General features: G+C 35.6%; 1 protein-coding gene across 11 annotated transcripts in view; it reads left to right on the top strand.

Annotated features, from left to right (window-relative positions):
* Positions 1-17,962, top strand: part of neb (nebulin) — a 54,887-nt gene that overhangs the window by 8,385 nt on the left and 28,540 nt on the right. For 10 of the 11 annotated variants that reach the window (XM_046845917.1, XM_046845907.1, XM_046845915.1 and 7 more), the window contains 55 exons: positions 45-149; positions 267-365; positions 1,504-1,608; positions 1,709-1,816; positions 1,923-2,036; positions 2,144-2,341; positions 2,657-2,764; positions 3,387-3,485; positions 3,636-3,740; positions 3,825-3,932; positions 4,021-4,332; positions 4,501-4,707; positions 4,802-4,906; positions 4,997-5,104; positions 5,194-5,505; positions 5,588-5,794; positions 5,878-5,982; positions 6,110-6,217; positions 6,311-6,622; positions 6,872-7,078; positions 7,168-7,272; positions 7,386-7,493; positions 7,597-7,908; positions 7,991-8,197; positions 8,298-8,402; positions 8,505-8,612; positions 8,821-9,132; positions 9,373-9,579; positions 9,738-9,842; positions 9,924-10,031; positions 10,136-10,447; positions 10,544-10,747; positions 10,831-10,935; positions 11,122-11,229; positions 11,313-11,624; positions 11,717-11,920; positions 12,105-12,209; positions 12,343-12,450; positions 12,592-12,903; positions 12,992-13,195; positions 13,303-13,407; positions 13,496-13,603; positions 13,712-14,023; positions 14,171-14,374; positions 14,480-14,584; positions 14,721-14,828; positions 14,931-15,242; positions 15,384-15,587; positions 15,840-15,944; positions 16,081-16,188; positions 16,302-16,613; positions 16,779-16,982; positions 17,078-17,182; positions 17,378-17,485; positions 17,578-17,889. In XM_046845917.1, coding sequence (XP_046701873.1) covers positions 45-149; positions 267-365; positions 1,504-1,608; positions 1,709-1,816; positions 1,923-2,036; positions 2,144-2,341; positions 2,657-2,764; positions 3,387-3,485; positions 3,636-3,740; positions 3,825-3,932; positions 4,021-4,332; positions 4,501-4,707; positions 4,802-4,906; positions 4,997-5,104; positions 5,194-5,505; positions 5,588-5,794; positions 5,878-5,982; positions 6,110-6,217; positions 6,311-6,622; positions 6,872-7,078; positions 7,168-7,272; positions 7,386-7,493; positions 7,597-7,908; positions 7,991-8,197; positions 8,298-8,402; positions 8,505-8,612; positions 8,821-9,132; positions 9,373-9,579; positions 9,738-9,842; positions 9,924-10,031; positions 10,136-10,447; positions 10,544-10,747; positions 10,831-10,935; positions 11,122-11,229; positions 11,313-11,624; positions 11,717-11,920; positions 12,105-12,209; positions 12,343-12,450; positions 12,592-12,903; positions 12,992-13,195; positions 13,303-13,407; positions 13,496-13,603; positions 13,712-14,023; positions 14,171-14,374; positions 14,480-14,584; positions 14,721-14,828; positions 14,931-15,242; positions 15,384-15,587; positions 15,840-15,944; positions 16,081-16,188; positions 16,302-16,613; positions 16,779-16,982; positions 17,078-17,182; positions 17,378-17,485; positions 17,578-17,889 — 9,495 coding nt within the window. The remainder of the gene's footprint in view (positions 1-44; positions 150-266; positions 366-1,503; positions 1,609-1,708; positions 1,817-1,922; positions 2,037-2,143; positions 2,342-2,656; positions 2,765-3,386; positions 3,486-3,635; positions 3,741-3,824; positions 3,933-4,020; positions 4,333-4,500; positions 4,708-4,801; positions 4,907-4,996; positions 5,105-5,193; positions 5,506-5,587; positions 5,795-5,877; positions 5,983-6,109; positions 6,218-6,310; positions 6,623-6,871; positions 7,079-7,167; positions 7,273-7,385; positions 7,494-7,596; positions 7,909-7,990; positions 8,198-8,297; positions 8,403-8,504; positions 8,613-8,820; positions 9,133-9,372; positions 9,580-9,737; positions 9,843-9,923; positions 10,032-10,135; positions 10,448-10,543; positions 10,748-10,830; positions 10,936-11,121; positions 11,230-11,312; positions 11,625-11,716; positions 11,921-12,104; positions 12,210-12,342; positions 12,451-12,591; positions 12,904-12,991; positions 13,196-13,302; positions 13,408-13,495; positions 13,604-13,711; positions 14,024-14,170; positions 14,375-14,479; positions 14,585-14,720; positions 14,829-14,930; positions 15,243-15,383; positions 15,588-15,839; positions 15,945-16,080; positions 16,189-16,301; positions 16,614-16,778; positions 16,983-17,077; positions 17,183-17,377; positions 17,486-17,577; positions 17,890-17,962) is intronic. The other variant, XM_046845916.1, reaches the window with a different exon arrangement.

Below are 17,962 nucleotides of genomic sequence, written 5' to 3'. Positions count from 1 at the left end.
TACTTGGGCAATTTCTTTAAATATTGTGCTTTTTTTGCTTCCAGAAAATTTATAAAGCTGATTATGAGGATATGAAGACAAGATGCTTCTTCCCTCAAACGTACACACCTGAATACGAGGCTACTAAAAAATTGGAACAGTGTAAAGATGTGAGTTAGTCAGCTATGAGACATGTTGACCAAATGGAATGCATTTAGCTTACATATTTAATTATTTTTGCAATTCCTGGCATAATTGTATTTGTGTGTTTGATTTATTTTCCATAGAAATTATATCGGCAACACCCAGGCACAGTCAAGTTTACACAAGTAACAGATTCGCCTGTCCAAGTACAAGCGGCTATCAATGCCAAACAGCTAAGTGATGTATGTCTCTCTTATCTCTTATCATTCCTAGCTGAGTTAATTTTACATACAATACAATATACAATAAGAATATCATAAAAAAAAATATGTCCAAAATAATTACAACAAAACCTAGTTACTGAGTGGCATCAGTGGCATTTCCATGTGATTTAAATGCCACCCCAATACTTAGGCCACACTTATTTATCTTCAAAGGGCAGCTGCTGTTCTGTAGATAAAGTGAATGTCTGGAGATATTTAAGGACATTGCATACCAAAATCTCAAAATAACCTTTCTGACCACAGGGGTCAAATAAAAAGGGCTTTCAGTATTAGATATTTTATGACACAGCATTGCCATCTACTGGACTTGCCATATCTTTTTGTAGCATACAGATAATGTTACCATAAAAATTATTTTCCTTTATTAGTGTTTGAATAATATGAATGAAAATTTTGATCACCTGGAACTAGTTTAATGTAAATCACTTATTTGAAAAAGTGGATTTTGGTGTGGATTGAGGCACAGCTGCAAAAAAGAAAAATATTTTAAAGTATTTATATGAGGTTATTAACATCTATAGTAAAGAATTTATCTTTATTTTACATACAATAAGTACATAAAGAAATGTAATACTTTAATTTACATTAATCGACAGTGCTGAAATAAAACACAGCTTTCACTGATTGTGGTAATATTCTAAGTAAAAGGTTAACAGCAGGCCACACTATTAATCTGTTGTTTTGTACCTTAATGCAAATGAACATGAATCAGATGTGCACTGAACCCTGCTGTTGATTATCTTCAAATAACACACACCAAAAGTAGTTTGTTTTTTTATATCCTTTTTTTGCCAAGCCTTTAATTAATTTTTTTTTTAATAAGTATATATTTAAGAATGGCACCTCTTTTTTATTAAATAGGGCAAAAATATGCAGTTTTTCAAGTTACAGAGAAACTACAAAGAAATCTGTCCTCAAGTCTTGTTGGTGTCAGACAAAATGCTTTAATTCTGAAACTTGGAGACTCCATTTAAAATGCAAAATGCATGTCTCAGAAAATGTATAATTGAAATGAACAATTCTTTAGATTATGTATAGGACCACCTTGTAACTTCAGTATGTGCATTTCGAAACCTAATTTTTCTTTTCTTTTTAGCTGAACTACAAGGCGCAGTATGAAAAAGAAAAGTTTAAATGTTACCTGCCCCCTGATGACCCCTTCTTCATTCAATCCAGAGTTAACGCATATAACCTCAGCGATGTAAGAATTATCCATTTTAATACTGCATTATGAGTTCCATGTATTTAATGTTATTGAGTGATCGTTTATATTTTAACAAGAAACAATTCTGTGGTTTTAGACTTGTTACAAATTTGAATGGGAAAAGACAAAAGCAAAGAAATTTGAGGTGAAGGGTGATGCTATTCCCATCCTCGCAGCTCGTGCCCACACCAACATTGTCAGTGATGTAAGTAAACAAAGCTCTGTTGTTAGTAGAAACAAATTCAGCAATTAAAAAACATTTCACTAGTAGTTTGATTGCATCTGAGATCACTGTATTATTCCTTTGTTAGGTAAAATACAAGAAGGATTATGAAAAGAACAAAGGACACATGGTTGGTGCCCTTAGCATTCATGATGATCCAAAGATCCTGCACTCAGTTCATGTCGCTAAAATCCAGAGTGAGGTAATTATTACATATTTACAAATCAACTAGATGGACATTCTGAATTAAAAAAATAATAATAATAATTTTATATGATTTTTCATTCAAGTAATATGTCTTTTCAACAGCGTGAATATAAAAAGGATTATGAGAAAATGAAGACAAAGTATCACACCCCACTGGACATGATGCTTGTTACACTAGCTAAGAAGTCTCAGGCTATTGCCAGCATGAGCGGTTACAAAAATGTCAGCAACCGCTACTTTCTGCCATATGACAGCATAGCACTGGACCTGGCAAAGAAAGCTAATGTCCTACAGAGTGATGTAAGCATGCATACAGCAAAGTTATATTGAGAGATAAAAGCTGAAAAGCTGAAGTCTAATGGTATACATATGCAGTGCTTTTAAGACATATAATTAATGTAGTTTTGCAATATTTGCATATATTTTAGAGAATTTGTTTTTAATAATTTATTATCTTAAATTGCCTTTTATATTAAGTACATGATTATTAAGTACAATATTTGTGGTGTACACTTTGTTGAAATTGTACAATTTAGTTATATTGGGTACAATCACTGTAAAGTATCTCTATCTGTTTATCTTTCTTTACATTGTATTCTCACTTTTCATTTACAGAATGAATACAAAGCAGAATACAATGCCTACACTAAAGGATCTCCTTGGATACCTTATGGATCTCTGGACGTTGAGAAGGCAAAGAAAGCAGGAGAGATCCTGAGTGAGGTATAATTGTTATTGATTAGAATCTGCACATTAGCATGAAATCCCACAAATTATAAAATGTTGATTAAAAGCAAAATAAAAAAATAATAAAAAACATTTTGACTCAGTCACATGTAGAAAGAAGTGACACTTAACAGATGTTTTTAGGCTGAAGAGTGTGTATCATGCCTGGGATCCCCCAAAAAATCCCTTAAAAATGTGCTCAGGTGCTTAGATACGATACTTCTGGGCCAAAAATGAAAGCGCTGTTACCTTTAATTTCAGGGATAAAGTAACATGCCTTATATTAAATAATATTAAAAAAACAACCTGTTAAGGGCCATAAATAAAATGCAGGTTTTATCTGGTTTATCAGGTTTTATCTAGTTTAAATCCAAATGTATGTGAATATTTAAAGGGCTAAATATTTACAGATACATATACCTTCCTATATGTGCAATGTATTGTTTTGAAAATTATATTCTATAGGTTAAGAAATTTGGTTGTAAGGTTAATGTTTTACATTATACTGGGAGTCACATGATTTACTATATCAGAACAATATTTCTTTGCTGTTTTTTTTTTTTTTTGCAGTTTTTTTCTACCACATTTAACTCATAAGATTTGTATTGTCTCAATCCAGAAAAAGTACAGGCAGCGCCCAGACACTGTGCCGTTTACTGCTATTGATGACCACCCCATCATGCTCCAGGCTAGGCACAATCAACAGATGAGAAGTGATGTAAGTACATCGTCTCAGAAAATGATCCAGACTTTTTTCTTGTGGACCAAACTGTACACCTTCAGATTAGATCACATTACATATAATTAAATGTTTATAATTAAACATACTTTTTTGTGCATTACATCTGACATGCTTTCTATTTTGTAGCTTCATTATAAGAAAGGGCTTGAGGAAATTCATCAAAAATACTCATTGCCTCCTGATGTTCCAGAGTTCCTCCAGGCCAAGTGTAACGCCTACAATATCAGCAATGTATGTAAATATTTCATCTGAGGATTCCATTGAAGTTAAGACAGTGTTGTTTATTACATTTTCCACATTGTTTTCAATTTACAGAAATATTACAAACTTGCCTTTGAGGATCTCATTTCGAAAGGTTATGACTTGAAGGCTGATGCTATCCCTGTTCGTGCTGCAAAAGCAGCGAGGCATGCAGTCAGTGATGTATGTACCCTTCTTTTTTATTTCCACATAACATGGAATATACACAGAAAAAAGAAATCAATGAAGGACTGATTTGTTATGCCTTTAGGTCCAGTACAAGAAAGTCTACATGAAGAACAGAGGCCACCATGTTGGCTTCCGTAGTCTTCAGGACGACCCACTGCTGGTCCACTACATGAAAGTGGCTAAGATGCAAAGTGAAAAGAACTACAAGAAAGACTATCACAAGGCAAAGCTGAAGTATCATACCCCTGTGGATATGTGGAGTGTTGCCCAGGCTAAACAATCATCTGCAGTTCAGACATATACAGGCTACAAACAGCCCCTTCATCATTACACCCTTTTGCCTGATGCCGTTAATCTGGAGTTGGCTCGTAACATGAACAACCTCTCTAGTGATGTAAGATCATTTTTCTTATATGAATTCAGCTGAACGTGATAAAATGCCTTTTTAGTTTGACATGGGAGCCAAATGTGTCCAAATAAAGGGATTAAATTTAAAGGTACATGAAATGTATGTATGCTCACAGTAACTTACAATTTCTGTCGAATTGCTCTTTTTTTTTAGAACAACTATAAAGCAGACTATGAATCCTCTGTGAAAGGTATTGGTTGGATCCCAATTGGCTCGCTGGATGTAGAGAAAGCTAAGGCTGCAGGCAAAGCTCTAGATGAAAAGAAGTACAGGCAGCATCCAGACACCATCAAGTTCACCAGCGTCACCAACAGTCCTGTAATGGAGCAAGCAAAGCTGAATGCACAGCAGCTAAGTGATGTGTGTAACATTGATTATGACACAATGACTTCAGGAAGGTATTTTTGAACCAAAACAAAAGCATATATATAAATGCCGTCTCCTTGTTTTGCAGAGGCTGTACAAAGCTAGTGGGGAGAAATTTGTGCACACATACCATCTACCTCCTGACTCACCTGAATTTCTGCAAGCTAAATACAATGCTATCAATATTAGCAATGTGAGGAAACACACCATCATCTGTTATAAATTGTTAATTAAAATAAAAATATTAACTATTTTAGTAGTTAACTTATTTTATTTTTTGCAGACATACTACACATATGCTCACAAGCAAGATCTTCTGAAAGGACACCATATGAAGCAAGATGCTATTCCAGTTGTTGCTGCCAAGTCCTCCAGAGATATCGCCAGTGATGTTAGTAACTATATGTTTTCTTTCATATGTATGTTTAAAATATGTTACAGAATGAAATATTTAACATTTACACATCGTTCTTGTTGCAGTACAAGTATAAGCTTGCCTACCAGAAGGCTAGAGGCCATCATGTTGGCTTCCGTAATCTTCAAGATGACCCACTCCTGGTGCACTACATCAAAGTGGCAAAAATGCAAAGTGACAGAAACTACAAAAAGGACTATCACAAGTCTAAGCTAAAGTATCATACACCTGTAAACATGTGGAGTGTTGTGCAGGCTAAACAGGCTTCCATGGTGCAAACCTATGCTGGATACAAACAGCCCATTCATAACTACACACTTCTACCTGATGCCATGCAAATTGATCGTGCTCGCAATATGATGGAAATTCAGAGTGATGTAAGCCTAATTTTAGCATACTATCTCCTAGTACAAATAAATCTTAGAGCTTGCTTAATTTGTTTGCATCTAATACTGACAGAATGTCTACAAGTCAGAGTACAACAACATCTACAAAGGAGCAGGATGGATACCAATTGGTTCTCTTGACGTGGAGAAAGCTAAAGTGGCGAGAGCCGCTCTGGATGAAAAGAAATACAGAGTTCACCCAAGCAGTTTGAAGTTCACCAGCCTGACAGACCAAATTAATATGGTTTTAGCCATGAATAATACCAAGCAGATGCATCCTGTATGTATTGCACTACTTATGCACTATTATTATCTTTACACAAAATACATTATTTGTAATAGTTATGTTCTCTGGTGTTACAGTTTGCTTATAAGGCTTCTGGAGAGAAATATATGCACACCTACCACCTTCCAGCAGACAGCCCACAGTTTCTTCAAGCCAAGTTTAATGCTCAGACTATTAGTGAGGTAAATCACATGTTGAAAATGGGTCTTACCACAGATGAAACTGAAACTTTGTATGCATATAAAATAAAATAAATAAAATAGTATTTAAAATGCTGCTCAACACTGCATATCATTCTTCTTTTTACAGTCACATTACAAATCTCAGTGGATTGAAGACATTGCCAAAGGATATGACATGAAGGCTGATGCTATTCCAATAGTTGCTGCTAAACACGGAAGGCATATTGCTAGCAATGTGAGTAAATTCACTTGTCTTTTTTTTTGTTGAGTATATTAAACAGCTTGTCCACCACTTGGTCATTAATTTATGAGTTAAATGTGTTTACAGTTCCAGTATAAAAAGGACTTTGAAAAGACACGGGGCCATCATGTTGGCTTCCGTAGTCTTCAGGACGACCCACTCCTAGTGCACTACATGCAAGTGGCTAAAATACAGAGTGACAGAAACTACAAGAAGGACTATCACAAGGCAAAGCTGAAGTACCATACTCCTGTGGACATGTGGAGTGTTGCACAGGCTAAGCTAGCATCCGCGGCACAAACCTATGCTGGATACAAACAGCGCATTCATCACTACACGCTTCTGCCTGATGCCATGCATCTGGAGCGGTGTCGCACTATGAACTCTATTTCTAGTGATGTGAGTATTTTTTTTCCCTTGAAGCGTATGCAACGCTGAAATCGAACAATATGTGGAAACTAAAATTATACCAGCCATCATAGGGAAACCAGAGCAATCATGATGTAAAAACAATAAATAAATCAATGTCTATAGTTAACGTATTATGTATAAATATATATATATATATATATATATATATATATATATATATATATATATATATATATATATATATATTATTACTCATCATTCTTTCCTAATTTACAGGTTGAGTACAAGAGTGATTACAACAGCTGTATGAAAGGTCTGGGATGGGTTCCTATTGGTTCCTTAGCAGTTGAGACTGCAAAGGTTGGTGGACAAATACAGAGTGAAAAAAAATATCGTACTCATCCCTCCAAATACACCTTCCACAAGCTAATGGATTCAATGGACTTGGCTTTAGCTGCTGCCAACAACAAAATTATGAACAAGGCAAGTTCTCCTTCTTGCTGCTTCCTTTCTAATTGTAAGATGTTAGTATTTATCATTGTCTAAAAAACATTTTATTTGTTTTAATGCAGCAAGCGTATACTTCTGCATGGGATAAAGATAAACTCAAAATCCATAAAATGCCTGACAGCCCTGATATTGTCCTTGCCAAGGCCAATGCTATCAATATGAGCCAGGTAAGAAAAAAATAATAAATCCTATTAGTTTGCAGTACCTGAGGTTAATTTGTTAACTACATCTTTCTCAGGATTTTCTTTGATTTATTTTTATTATTATATTCTTTTTTCAGAAACTCTACAAAGCTGGCCTTGAGGAAATGAAAAAGAAGGGTTATGACCTCAAAGCAGATGCTGTTTCAGTCGTGGCTGCCAAAGCTGGCAGGGACATAGCCAGCAATGTACGTTTATCATCTCTTACCTGGTTTACGTTATAATAATATATTATTATCATTTGTCCATGTGTATGTCCTTGTTTTTAATAGAGCTCTAATTCTATTACAGTACAAATACAAACTAGCATATGAGAAGGCCAAGGGCCACCATGTTGGCTTCCGAAGTCTTCAGGATGATCCACTGTTGGTGCACTACATGGAACAGGCCAAAATACAAAGTGACAGGAACTACAAGAAAGACTACAACAAGGCAAAGCTGAAATACCATTCCCCTGTAGACATGTGGAGTATTGTACAGGCTAAGCAGGCTTCTAAAGCTCAAACATCCACAGGCTACAAACAAACTTTCCATCACTACACATTGCTTCCCGATGCCATGCACCTGGAGCTAGCTCGCTCCATGAATTCTAGTTCCAGTGATGTAAGTCCAGTATTTTTCCCATATGAATATGTCTTAGCAGTGGTTGTTTATGCTATAAACAATATTCTGCTAATACATCCAGGTTGAGTACAAGAGTGATTACAACGCATATATGAAAGGTCTTGGATGGGTGCCTATTGGCTCATTAGGAGTGGAAACCGCAAAAATTGGAGGACAGATAATCAGTGAGAAGAAGTACAGAACTCACCCATCTAAATACACCTTCCACAAGGACATGGATTCAATGGACCTGACATTAGCTGCTGCAAACAACCAGATCATGAACAAGGTGATTTATCTACTGATTTAAATATCCTTTTACACTGTTATTAAATCTAGAAATAAAATCTGGTTGGTTAACTTATTTTGTCTTATGCTTTTAATTACAGCAAGCATATACAGCTGCATGGAATAAGGACAAGATTAAGATCCACATCATGCCTGACAGCCCAGAGATTCTTCTGGCAAAGGCCAATGCAGTAACTCTTAGTCAGGTATATTTAAATCATCAGTTACAGTACTGGTTCTCAATGTCATTCATGTATACTTTTCTTGGTGATCATACCTATCTGAATGTACATGCCATTTAATTTCAGAAAGCCTACAAAGCTGGAGTAGAAGCTGCAAAGAAGAAGGGATATGACCTCAGAGCAGATGCTATACCTTTGGTTGCAGCCAAAGCTTCAACAACCATTGCCAGTGATGTGTGTATCTAATTTAAAGACTGAATTATTCTCTGATTACCTTTTCCACTATCTGTCAATGCCTGATCTAAGTTGATATTTTACTTTTAACAGTATAAGTATAAACTCTCACCAGTGATGTTAGTAACTACATGTTTGCTTTCATAGGCATGTTTAAAATATGCTACAGAATTGAATCTTTAACATTTACACATTGTTCTTTTTGCAGTACAAGTATAAGCTTGCATATCAGAAGGCCAAAGGCCACCATGTTGGCTTCCGTAGTCTTCAGGACGACCCACTGCTGGTGCACTACATGCAAGTGGCTAAAATACAAAGTGAAAGAAACTACAAGAAGGACTATCACAAGTCTAAATTGAAGTTCCACTCTCCTGTGGACATGTGGAGTATTGTACAGGCTAAGCAAGCATCTGCAGCACAAACTTATGCTGGATACAAACAACACTTTCCTCGCTACACAGTTCTTCCAGATGCCATGAATCTGGAGTTGGCTCGCAACATGCAGGCAATTGCTAGTGATGTGAGTATAGATTGATTCATTATAATTAGAAAATGCTGTATTTGATATTAACTTTGAATTCTATAAGTTTGTATACACCATCATTTTTATTAAATTGAGATAAATTTAGGAATGTTCTCATCATCATTATATTGTGGATTTTATTAGCTAAATAGTGATTAGTAACTTTACATTAATCGTACATCTAAACTGATTGATTGTAAAATAATGAATTTGTATCAATTGTTTGTCTTTTCACAGAATGTGTATAAGAGTGAATACAATAACTACATGAAAGGAGTGGGATGGGTTCCCATTGGCTCACTGGATGTGGAGAAAGCCAAAACGGCTAGCCGGATAGGTAGTGAAAAACTTTATCGTTCACACCCCAGTAAATACAAGTTTACCAAAGATATGTCGTCCATGGACCTGACTCTCGCTGCTGCCAACAATCAAATTATCAACAAGGTAATTAAGAACCATTTCTATGATTTTGTTTGAATTGTTTTATTAATTACCTGTTTATTGTGTTACATCATTAGATTCATGTAATTGATAAATTAATGCAGACATAATACAAAATATATATGCCCATTGTAGTAAATAACTATATATATCTTTCACAGAAAAGCTATATTGATGCGTGGGAGAAGGACAAAACATCAATCCATATTATGCCAGATGCAATGGATATTACTCTTGCACGTCAGAATAAAGCCAATTACAGTTTGGTTAGTAATCCCTAACTTATAGCCTTCACATCTTGTTTGTAATGCAAACCTATTACTAACTTCTTATCTTCTATTTTTCAGAAATCGTACAAACTTGCCAACGAACTGGCAAAAAAGAAAGGCTATGACATGCGCGGTGATGCTATTTCAATTCAAGCAGCCAAGACATCCACAACTATTGCTAGTGATGTATGTTTTTCTTTAATAGGATAAAAAAATAGTATTTGTTATTTGTGTGTGACTGGTTTAAATACACTGTGTGCAAAAAATTTACAGATTACATTTTTTAACAGTATAAATATAAAACTGGGTATCGTAAGCAAGTTGGCCACCACATTGGAGCCCTGAGCATCCAGGATGACCCACTACTCATGTTGGCTTTGAACTCAGCTAAGATTGCTAGCGATGCCCTGTACAAGAAAGACTTCAATAAGTCCAAGACCAAATTCCAACTTCCAGTGGACATGCTGGCATTTGAACTGGCCAAGAAGAACCAGATCCAAGTCAATGATGCCAACTATAGAACTTATCTACACAACTGGACCTGCCTGCCAGACTCCAATGATGTTGTCCATGCCAGACATGTTTATGAGCTTCAGAGCGATGTAAGTTTTTCATCTGAAATCGTCATTGTGGGTTTTCTTTTTTGGAATGTACAAAAACAAAATTTTAAATTCTTTTAATTGCATTCCTTTTCACAGGCTGTATATAAGGCAGATTTGAAATGGCTACAAGGCCTTGGATGGATCCCAATTGGTTCACTTGATGTTGAGAAAGCAAAGAAAGCTGGAGAGGCTTTGAGTGAAAGAAAGTATCGTCAACACCCAAGCAACTTTAAATTCACATGCACAACTGAAGACATGCCAATGGTCTTGGCCAAAGCCAATAATAATATCATGAACAAGGTAATATTTATTTGCACTGCTTTTTTAATTAAATTATTTTGTTGACAATGATTAATGTTCTAGTGTCGATTATTTTCTTACAGAAAAATTATGTCCAAGCCTGGGAGAATGATAAGGACAAGATCCACATCATGCCAGATGCAATGGATGTGGTCCTTGCAAAACAGAATAAAGTCAATTACAGTGAGGTCAGTATCTTTATTTTCAAAAGCTATTGTCCTTAATATATTCTTTAAAATTAAATTACATTTTGGGTTTATATTTATTTACTGATTGATTACAGCAAAGACAATACAATGATTTGCTCATGATATAAATTACAGAAACAATTGTGTCTAAATAAATGTAATAATTTGATTGTTCTTTTTTCCCAGAAACTATACAAGCTTGCCAATGAACTGGCAAAGAAAAAAGGTTATGATATGCGCAACGATGCTATTTCTATTGTTGCTGCTAAAGCCTCCCGGGATATTGCCAGTGATGTAAGTTTTATGAACTACAAAAACATTGTTTATCTTTTGTAAGATGTTTTACATTATACTAAACTACTTTGAATTGTTTATAGTACAAGTACAAAACAGGATATCGTAAGCAAGTTGGCCACCACATTGGAGCCCTGAGCATCCAGGATGATCCACTACTCATGTTGGCTTTGAACTCAGCTAAGATTGCTAGCGACGCTCTGTACAAGAAAGACTTCAATAAGTCCAAGACCAAATTCCACCTTCCAGTGGACATGCTGGCATTTGAACTGGCCAAGAAGAACCAGGTCCAAGTCAATGATACCAACTATAGAACTTATCTACACAACTGGACCTGCCTGCCAGACTCCAATGATGTTGTCCATGCCAGACATGTTTATGAGCTTCAGAGTGATGTAAGTGATTTTAATTCAGTAAAATATATTTACTGATTTCTTTAATCACCTGATTTTAAACAAGTTAAATTTCTATTACTTTCAATCTACAGTCTGTTTATAAAGCTGATCTAAAATGGCTACAAGGCCTTGGATGGATCCCAATTGGTTCACTTGATGTTGAGAAAGCAAAGAAAGCTGGAGAGGCTTTGAGTGAAAGAAAGTATCGTCAACACCCAAGCAACTTCAAATTTACATGCACAACTGAAGACATGCCAATGGTCTTGGCCAAAGCCAATAATAATATCATGAACAAGGTAGCTATAACACTGACATAAAGCATATAATATAAATTATTTTGTAAATATAGCCATAGCATTGGATGCTCCTTTAACCAAGTCAAATTCCGTGTGTGTGTGTAAGCATACGTGTTAATAAAGCTATTTCTGATTCTGATTCTGATTTGTGTTTAACTGTTTTCTTTGAAATGGATTCTGTTAGTGGTCATATATTGAAGCTTGGGAGAATGATAAGACCAAGGTCCATGTTATGCCAGATGCAATAGAAGTGCTCCATGCAAAACAAAACAAACTCAACTACAGTGAAGTAAGTCTTTTAAGGATTATATAACATGTAGCTTCTAGAAACATTCCATCATAAATTGTTTATTTTTTATGCTTTTATTATTCCAAAATTATTTACATTTTAATAATATTGTTTCTTGCAAATTACCCCTCAGAAACTCTACAAACTTGCCAATGAAGAAGCTAAAAAGAAGGGCTATGATTTACGAAGTGATGCTATTTCTATCAAAGCAGCAAAGGCCTCCAGAGATATCATCAGTGATGTAAGTGTATCCTTATCAGAAGTGATCAAATGCATAAATCTGTATGTATTTGTATCCCAATAAAATTTATTTTGGTGAAAAAGAAATCACAGTTTAAATGTATTGTTTCATTCTTCCATTATTCACCTTTTTTTGTGACAGTACAAGTACAAAACTGGGTATCGTAAGCAAGTTGGCCACCACATTGGAGCCCTGAGCATCCAGGATGATCCACTGCTCATGTTGGCTTTGAACTCAGCTAAGATTGCTAGTGATGCTCTGTACAGGAAAGATTTCAACATGTCCAAAACCAAATTCCACCTTCCAGTAGACATGCTGGCATTTGAACTGGCCAAGAAGAACCAGATCCAGGTCAATGATACCAACTATAGGACGTATCTACACAACTGGACCTGCCTGCCAGACTCCAATGATGTTGTCCATGCCAGACATGTTTATGAGCTCCAGAGTGATGTAAGTTTTTCATGTGAATTAATTTGTTTATGGGTTTCTTCTATTGTCAACTTTACTAAATTAACTTTCTACTGTCTTCACTGTACAGGCTGTGTATAAAGCAGATCTGAAATGGCTACAGGGCATTGGCTGGATCCCAATTGGTTCACTTGATGTTGAGAAAGCAAAGAAAGCTGCAGATGCTTTGAGTGAAAGAAAGTATCGTCAACACCCAAGCAACTTCAGGCACACATGCACAACTGAGGATATGCCGTTGGTCTTGGCCAAAGCCAATAACGATATCATGAACAAGGTGGTGTTTCGAGAAGCAATCCTGTAGACTTTGGTCATCTTTTAATTGTATATGTTTGTTTATGTTGCATTCTGATGTATATAAATGTTTGAATTTTTACACCACAGAGAAATTACATTGCTGCTTGGGAAAGCGATAAGACCAAAGTTCATATCATGCCAGATACAATGGAGGTGCTGCTTGCAAAACAGAATAAATCTAACTACAGCCTGGTAAGATTTAGAGAGAGGCACATGAAAATAATAATAATTTTTATATTTTCCCACTGTTACCTTCTAATTTTATTACTTGATTATCTAGAAACTATACAAACTTGCCAATGAAGAAGCTAAGAAGAAAGGCTATGATATGCGTGGTGATGCTATTTCAATCAAAGCTGCTAAGGCATCCAGAGATATCATCAGTGATGTGAGTTGTTTGTTACAAAAAGCACTTAAATGCACATTATACAATTACATATACAATGATGTAAATAATGATGTAAAATGTAATATCCAAATTATATTTCCCCTGTAGTACAAGTACAAAGCTGGGTATCGTAAGCAAGTTGGCCACCACATTGGAGCGCGCTGTGTCCAGGATGACCCACTACTTATGTTGGCTTTGAACTCAGCTAAGATTGCTAGCGAAGCCCTGTACAAGAAAGACTTCAATAAGTCCAAGACCAAATTCCAACTTCCAGTGGACATGCTGGCATTTGAACTGGCCAAGAAGAACCAGATCCAAGTCAATGATGCCAACTATAGAACTTATCTACACAACTGGACCTGCCTGCCAGACTCCAATGATGTTGTCCATGCCAGACATGTTTATGACCTCCAGAGTGATGTAAGTATATTGTACTAGATGTTACTCTTTCAAAAAGTTTTGTGTAAGCACTTAATAACATTTAGCATGGTCATGTCATTTTAAAGACATATTTGGTTTTGTATAATTTCGCAAATTTATATGATTTTATTAAACTCTGAATCTTAGGTTGCGTATAAGGCTGACCTAAAATGGCTACAAGGAATTGGATGGATTCCTATTGGTTCACTTGATGTTGAAAAAGCAAAGAAAGCTGGAGAGGCTTTAAGTGAAAGAAAGTATCGTCAACACCCAAGCAACTTCAAATTCACAGGCACAACTGAAGACATGCCAATGGTCTTGGCCAAAGCCAATGCTACTACTAATAATAAGGTACATTCATAATTTGCAATGTTTTCATTAATTTTTTTTTAATACATTTAAATCTTTTAAGAACTGGTCAAGTCTTAACATTGATATTATAAATGTCTTCTGTAGAAGCTTTACACTGAGGCCTGGGACAAAGACAAGACCAGCATTCATATTATGCCTGATGCCATGGATATTTTGCTTGCAAGACAAAATAATGTTAATTATAGCTTGGTAAGACTATTTCTTTTATAATCTGCTTGATATTATGGGTGAGTATCTTGTACTTACCTTTTGATGTTTATTTGCAATGATTAATGCTCAAATACAGTTGATATTGCAATAATAATATCAGTTTTTATACTAACAGAAAAGATACAAACTTGCCAATGAAGAATCCAAGAAGGATGGTTATGACCTCCGTAGTGATGCTGTTGCTATCCGAGCTGCCAAAGCATCAAGAGACATAATCAGTGATGTATGACCCTCACAGTGTTTTGTGCAGAAGTGTAGATATTTGATATTATAATATTGCATCTTCAAAATTTAAATGCTCTTTTCTTCCTGGTGTTTATGACAGTACAAATACAAAACTGGATATCGTAACCAAGTTGGCCATCATATTGGAGCACGCTGTGTCCAGGATGACCCACTGCTAATGCTGGCCATAAACTCTGCTAAGATTGCTAGCGATGCCTTGTACAAGAAAGACTTCAATAAGTCCAAGACGAAATACCACCTTCCAGAGGACATGTTGTCTCTTGAGCTTGCCAAAAAATGCCAGATCCAGGTCAACGATGCCAACTACAGAACTTATCTACACAATTGGACCTGCCTGCCAGACTCCAATGATGTTGTCCAGGCCAGGAAAGTCTATGATCTTCGCAGTGATGTAAATATATTCTTTTTATATTATTATACTTATTTTTTAAATATATTATTTTTATGGTACCCCTTAAAGTCTGAAAGGTTCTTGTTAAATGTTTCTTTTCTATAAAGTTTTAGCATTAAAGCTGGCTTTCTCTTTTCTCAGGCTGTATACAAGGCCGATCTTGAGGATCTGAAGGGCATTGGTTGGGTCCCTATTGGTTCATTGGATGTTATGAAAGTAAAGAAAGCAGGAGATATTCTCAATGATCGCCTCTACAGGCAGAAACCAGACATATTCAAATTCACACAAGACATGCAATCTATGCCTATGGTTTTGGCAAAAACAAATGCTGACATTAAGAACCAGGTGATTAAAATAGCTTGATTTTTGTTCATTTAATTTAAAACACAAATGTTTTTGCATTGCATTAAACTTCAAGGTAGCAGTTTGTTTTTTAAATTGCTATAATAGAGATTATATTTGGGTTTATTTACATTTAAGATAAAGGATTAAGTGTTTAATAAATTAGTGGCATTTTCTTGTTTCTTTTTTTTGGTACTTATATGTTTTCTACCATTAAACTACTTGTGCTAAATTTTTCATTTAATTTTATTTCAGCGTCAATATATTTCAGCCTGGGAGTCTGATAAGGTCAAGATCCATATTCAGCCAGATACACCAGAAATTCTGCTCTCAAAGGCCAATGCTATTATCAACAGCAGGGTGGGCATCAGTTGTTCATTTTTATTTTTTATTTTAATGCATTACAGTATAATATTTTTATTCTGCATAGCTGTTTATAAAATGTATTGTGTCCAATTAAATAATATTTATCAGTGAATTTTTGTGAAAAAAATAGAAACTTTACAGGCAAGGAGTTGAAGACAGCTTCAGGAAAGGCTATGACCTTAAGTCTGATGCAGTTGCTATCAAAGCTGCCAAAGCATCCAGAGACATCATTAGTGATGTAAGTTTACCAGGTGTATTCATCAAACTATAAAACCATTTATGATTTTACTATTAAAGGTACATTTTAAAGTGACAAAATGTTATTTATATAAATTCTTGCATTTTCTTTAGTACAAATACAAAACTGGATATCGTAAGCAAGTTGGACACCATATTGGAGCACGCTGTGTCCAGGATGACCCACTGCTAATGCTGGCCATAAACTCTGCTAAGATTGCCAGCGATGCCTTGTACAAAAAAGACTTTAACAAGTCCAAGACTAAATTTCACCTTCCAGTGGACATGTTGTCTCTTGAACTTGCCAAAAAATGCCAGATCCAGGTCAACGATGCCAACTACAGAACTTACCTACACAACTGGACCTGCCTGCCAGACTCCAATGATGTTGTCCAGGCCAGGAAAGTCTATGATCTTCGTAGTGATGTAAATATATTTATTTATTTATTATTATTATTTTTATTGTATTTTTTTAGTGGGGGTAACAAGGTATATTTGTTCAAGTTTGTTCTTTATTAAATATGAATAATCAAATTAATTATTATTAATAAAGATTATTTTGCTTCCTTGTCTTCTTACATTTAAAACCAGACTGTTTACAAAGCTGATATGGAATGGATTAAAGGCACAGGCTGGATTCCTATTGGGTCTCTTGATGTAGAGAAGGTAAAAAAAGCAGGCTCAATCCTGAGTGAAAGGAATTACCGTCAACATCCAAGCAATTTCAAGTTTACTTGCACAACAGACTCTATGCCAATAGCTCTTGCCCAAGCCAATGCTAAGGTCATGGATCAGGTATGTTTTTCCTTGATGATCTTAATTTTACTGTAAAATAGGTGAATAATTATTTACTAATGAGTAACTATATTATGTATTATATTTCTTTGCAGAGAGCATATGTTGAAGCCTGGAATAAAGAAAAGCTCAACATACACGTTATGCCAGACACTCCAGAGATTGTTCTTAGCAAGCAGAATAAACTCAACAACAGTGCTGTAAGTGCAGTTTCTTTAAAGTGGATATGATTTTCATGCAAATTGCAGTTCAATGTGTTATTAAGTCTACAGATTGACTGATTGATTGGTTGATTGGTTGGTTGGTTGATTGATTGTTTGATTGATTGATTGATAGATTGATTAATTGATTGATTGATTTACATTAGCTCAACAATGCATTTGGCCATTTTCCAGAAATACTATCGTCAAGCTTATGTTGACAGCCTTCTGAAAGGCTATTACCTGCCAAAAGACGCTGTTGCAGTCAAATCTGCAAAGGCCTCCAGGGACATCATCAGTGATGTAAGTGACCATAGTTAAGCAGATGTACATAATTAATGTAAATAAATATCAAAGTTACGCTGTTGATTCTCATTGTAATATTCTTAACACAGTATAAGTACAAAGCTGGCTATAGACAACAGCAAGGACATCACATTGGAGCTCGCTGTGTCCAAGATGACCCACTTAGCGTGCTGGCCATAAACTCTGCTAAGATTGCTAGTGATGTCCTGTACAAGAAAGACTTCAACAAGTCCAAGACTAAATACCACCTTCCAGCAGATATGTTGTCTCTTGAGCTTGCCAAAAAATGCCAGATCCAGGTCAATGACTTTAACTACAGAACTTATTTGCACAATTGGACCTGCCTGCCAGACTCCAATGACGTTACCCAGGCCAGGAAAGTCTATGATCTGCGCAGTGATGTAAGTATATAATCCTCTGAGGAATTCCTGACTGCTTTCTGCAGTTTGTAAGAAGTTTGGCACTATAGAGGTT

Source organism: Silurus meridionalis, chromosome 3 (genome assembly GCF_014805685.1).
Source record: "Silurus meridionalis isolate SWU-2019-XX chromosome 3, ASM1480568v1, whole genome shotgun sequence".
NCBI classification, from domain to species: domain Eukaryota; kingdom Metazoa; phylum Chordata; class Actinopteri; order Siluriformes; family Siluridae; genus Silurus; species Silurus meridionalis.
Note: the sequence above shows the minus strand (reverse complement) of the source record. Positions and strands in the feature narration are given on the sequence as shown.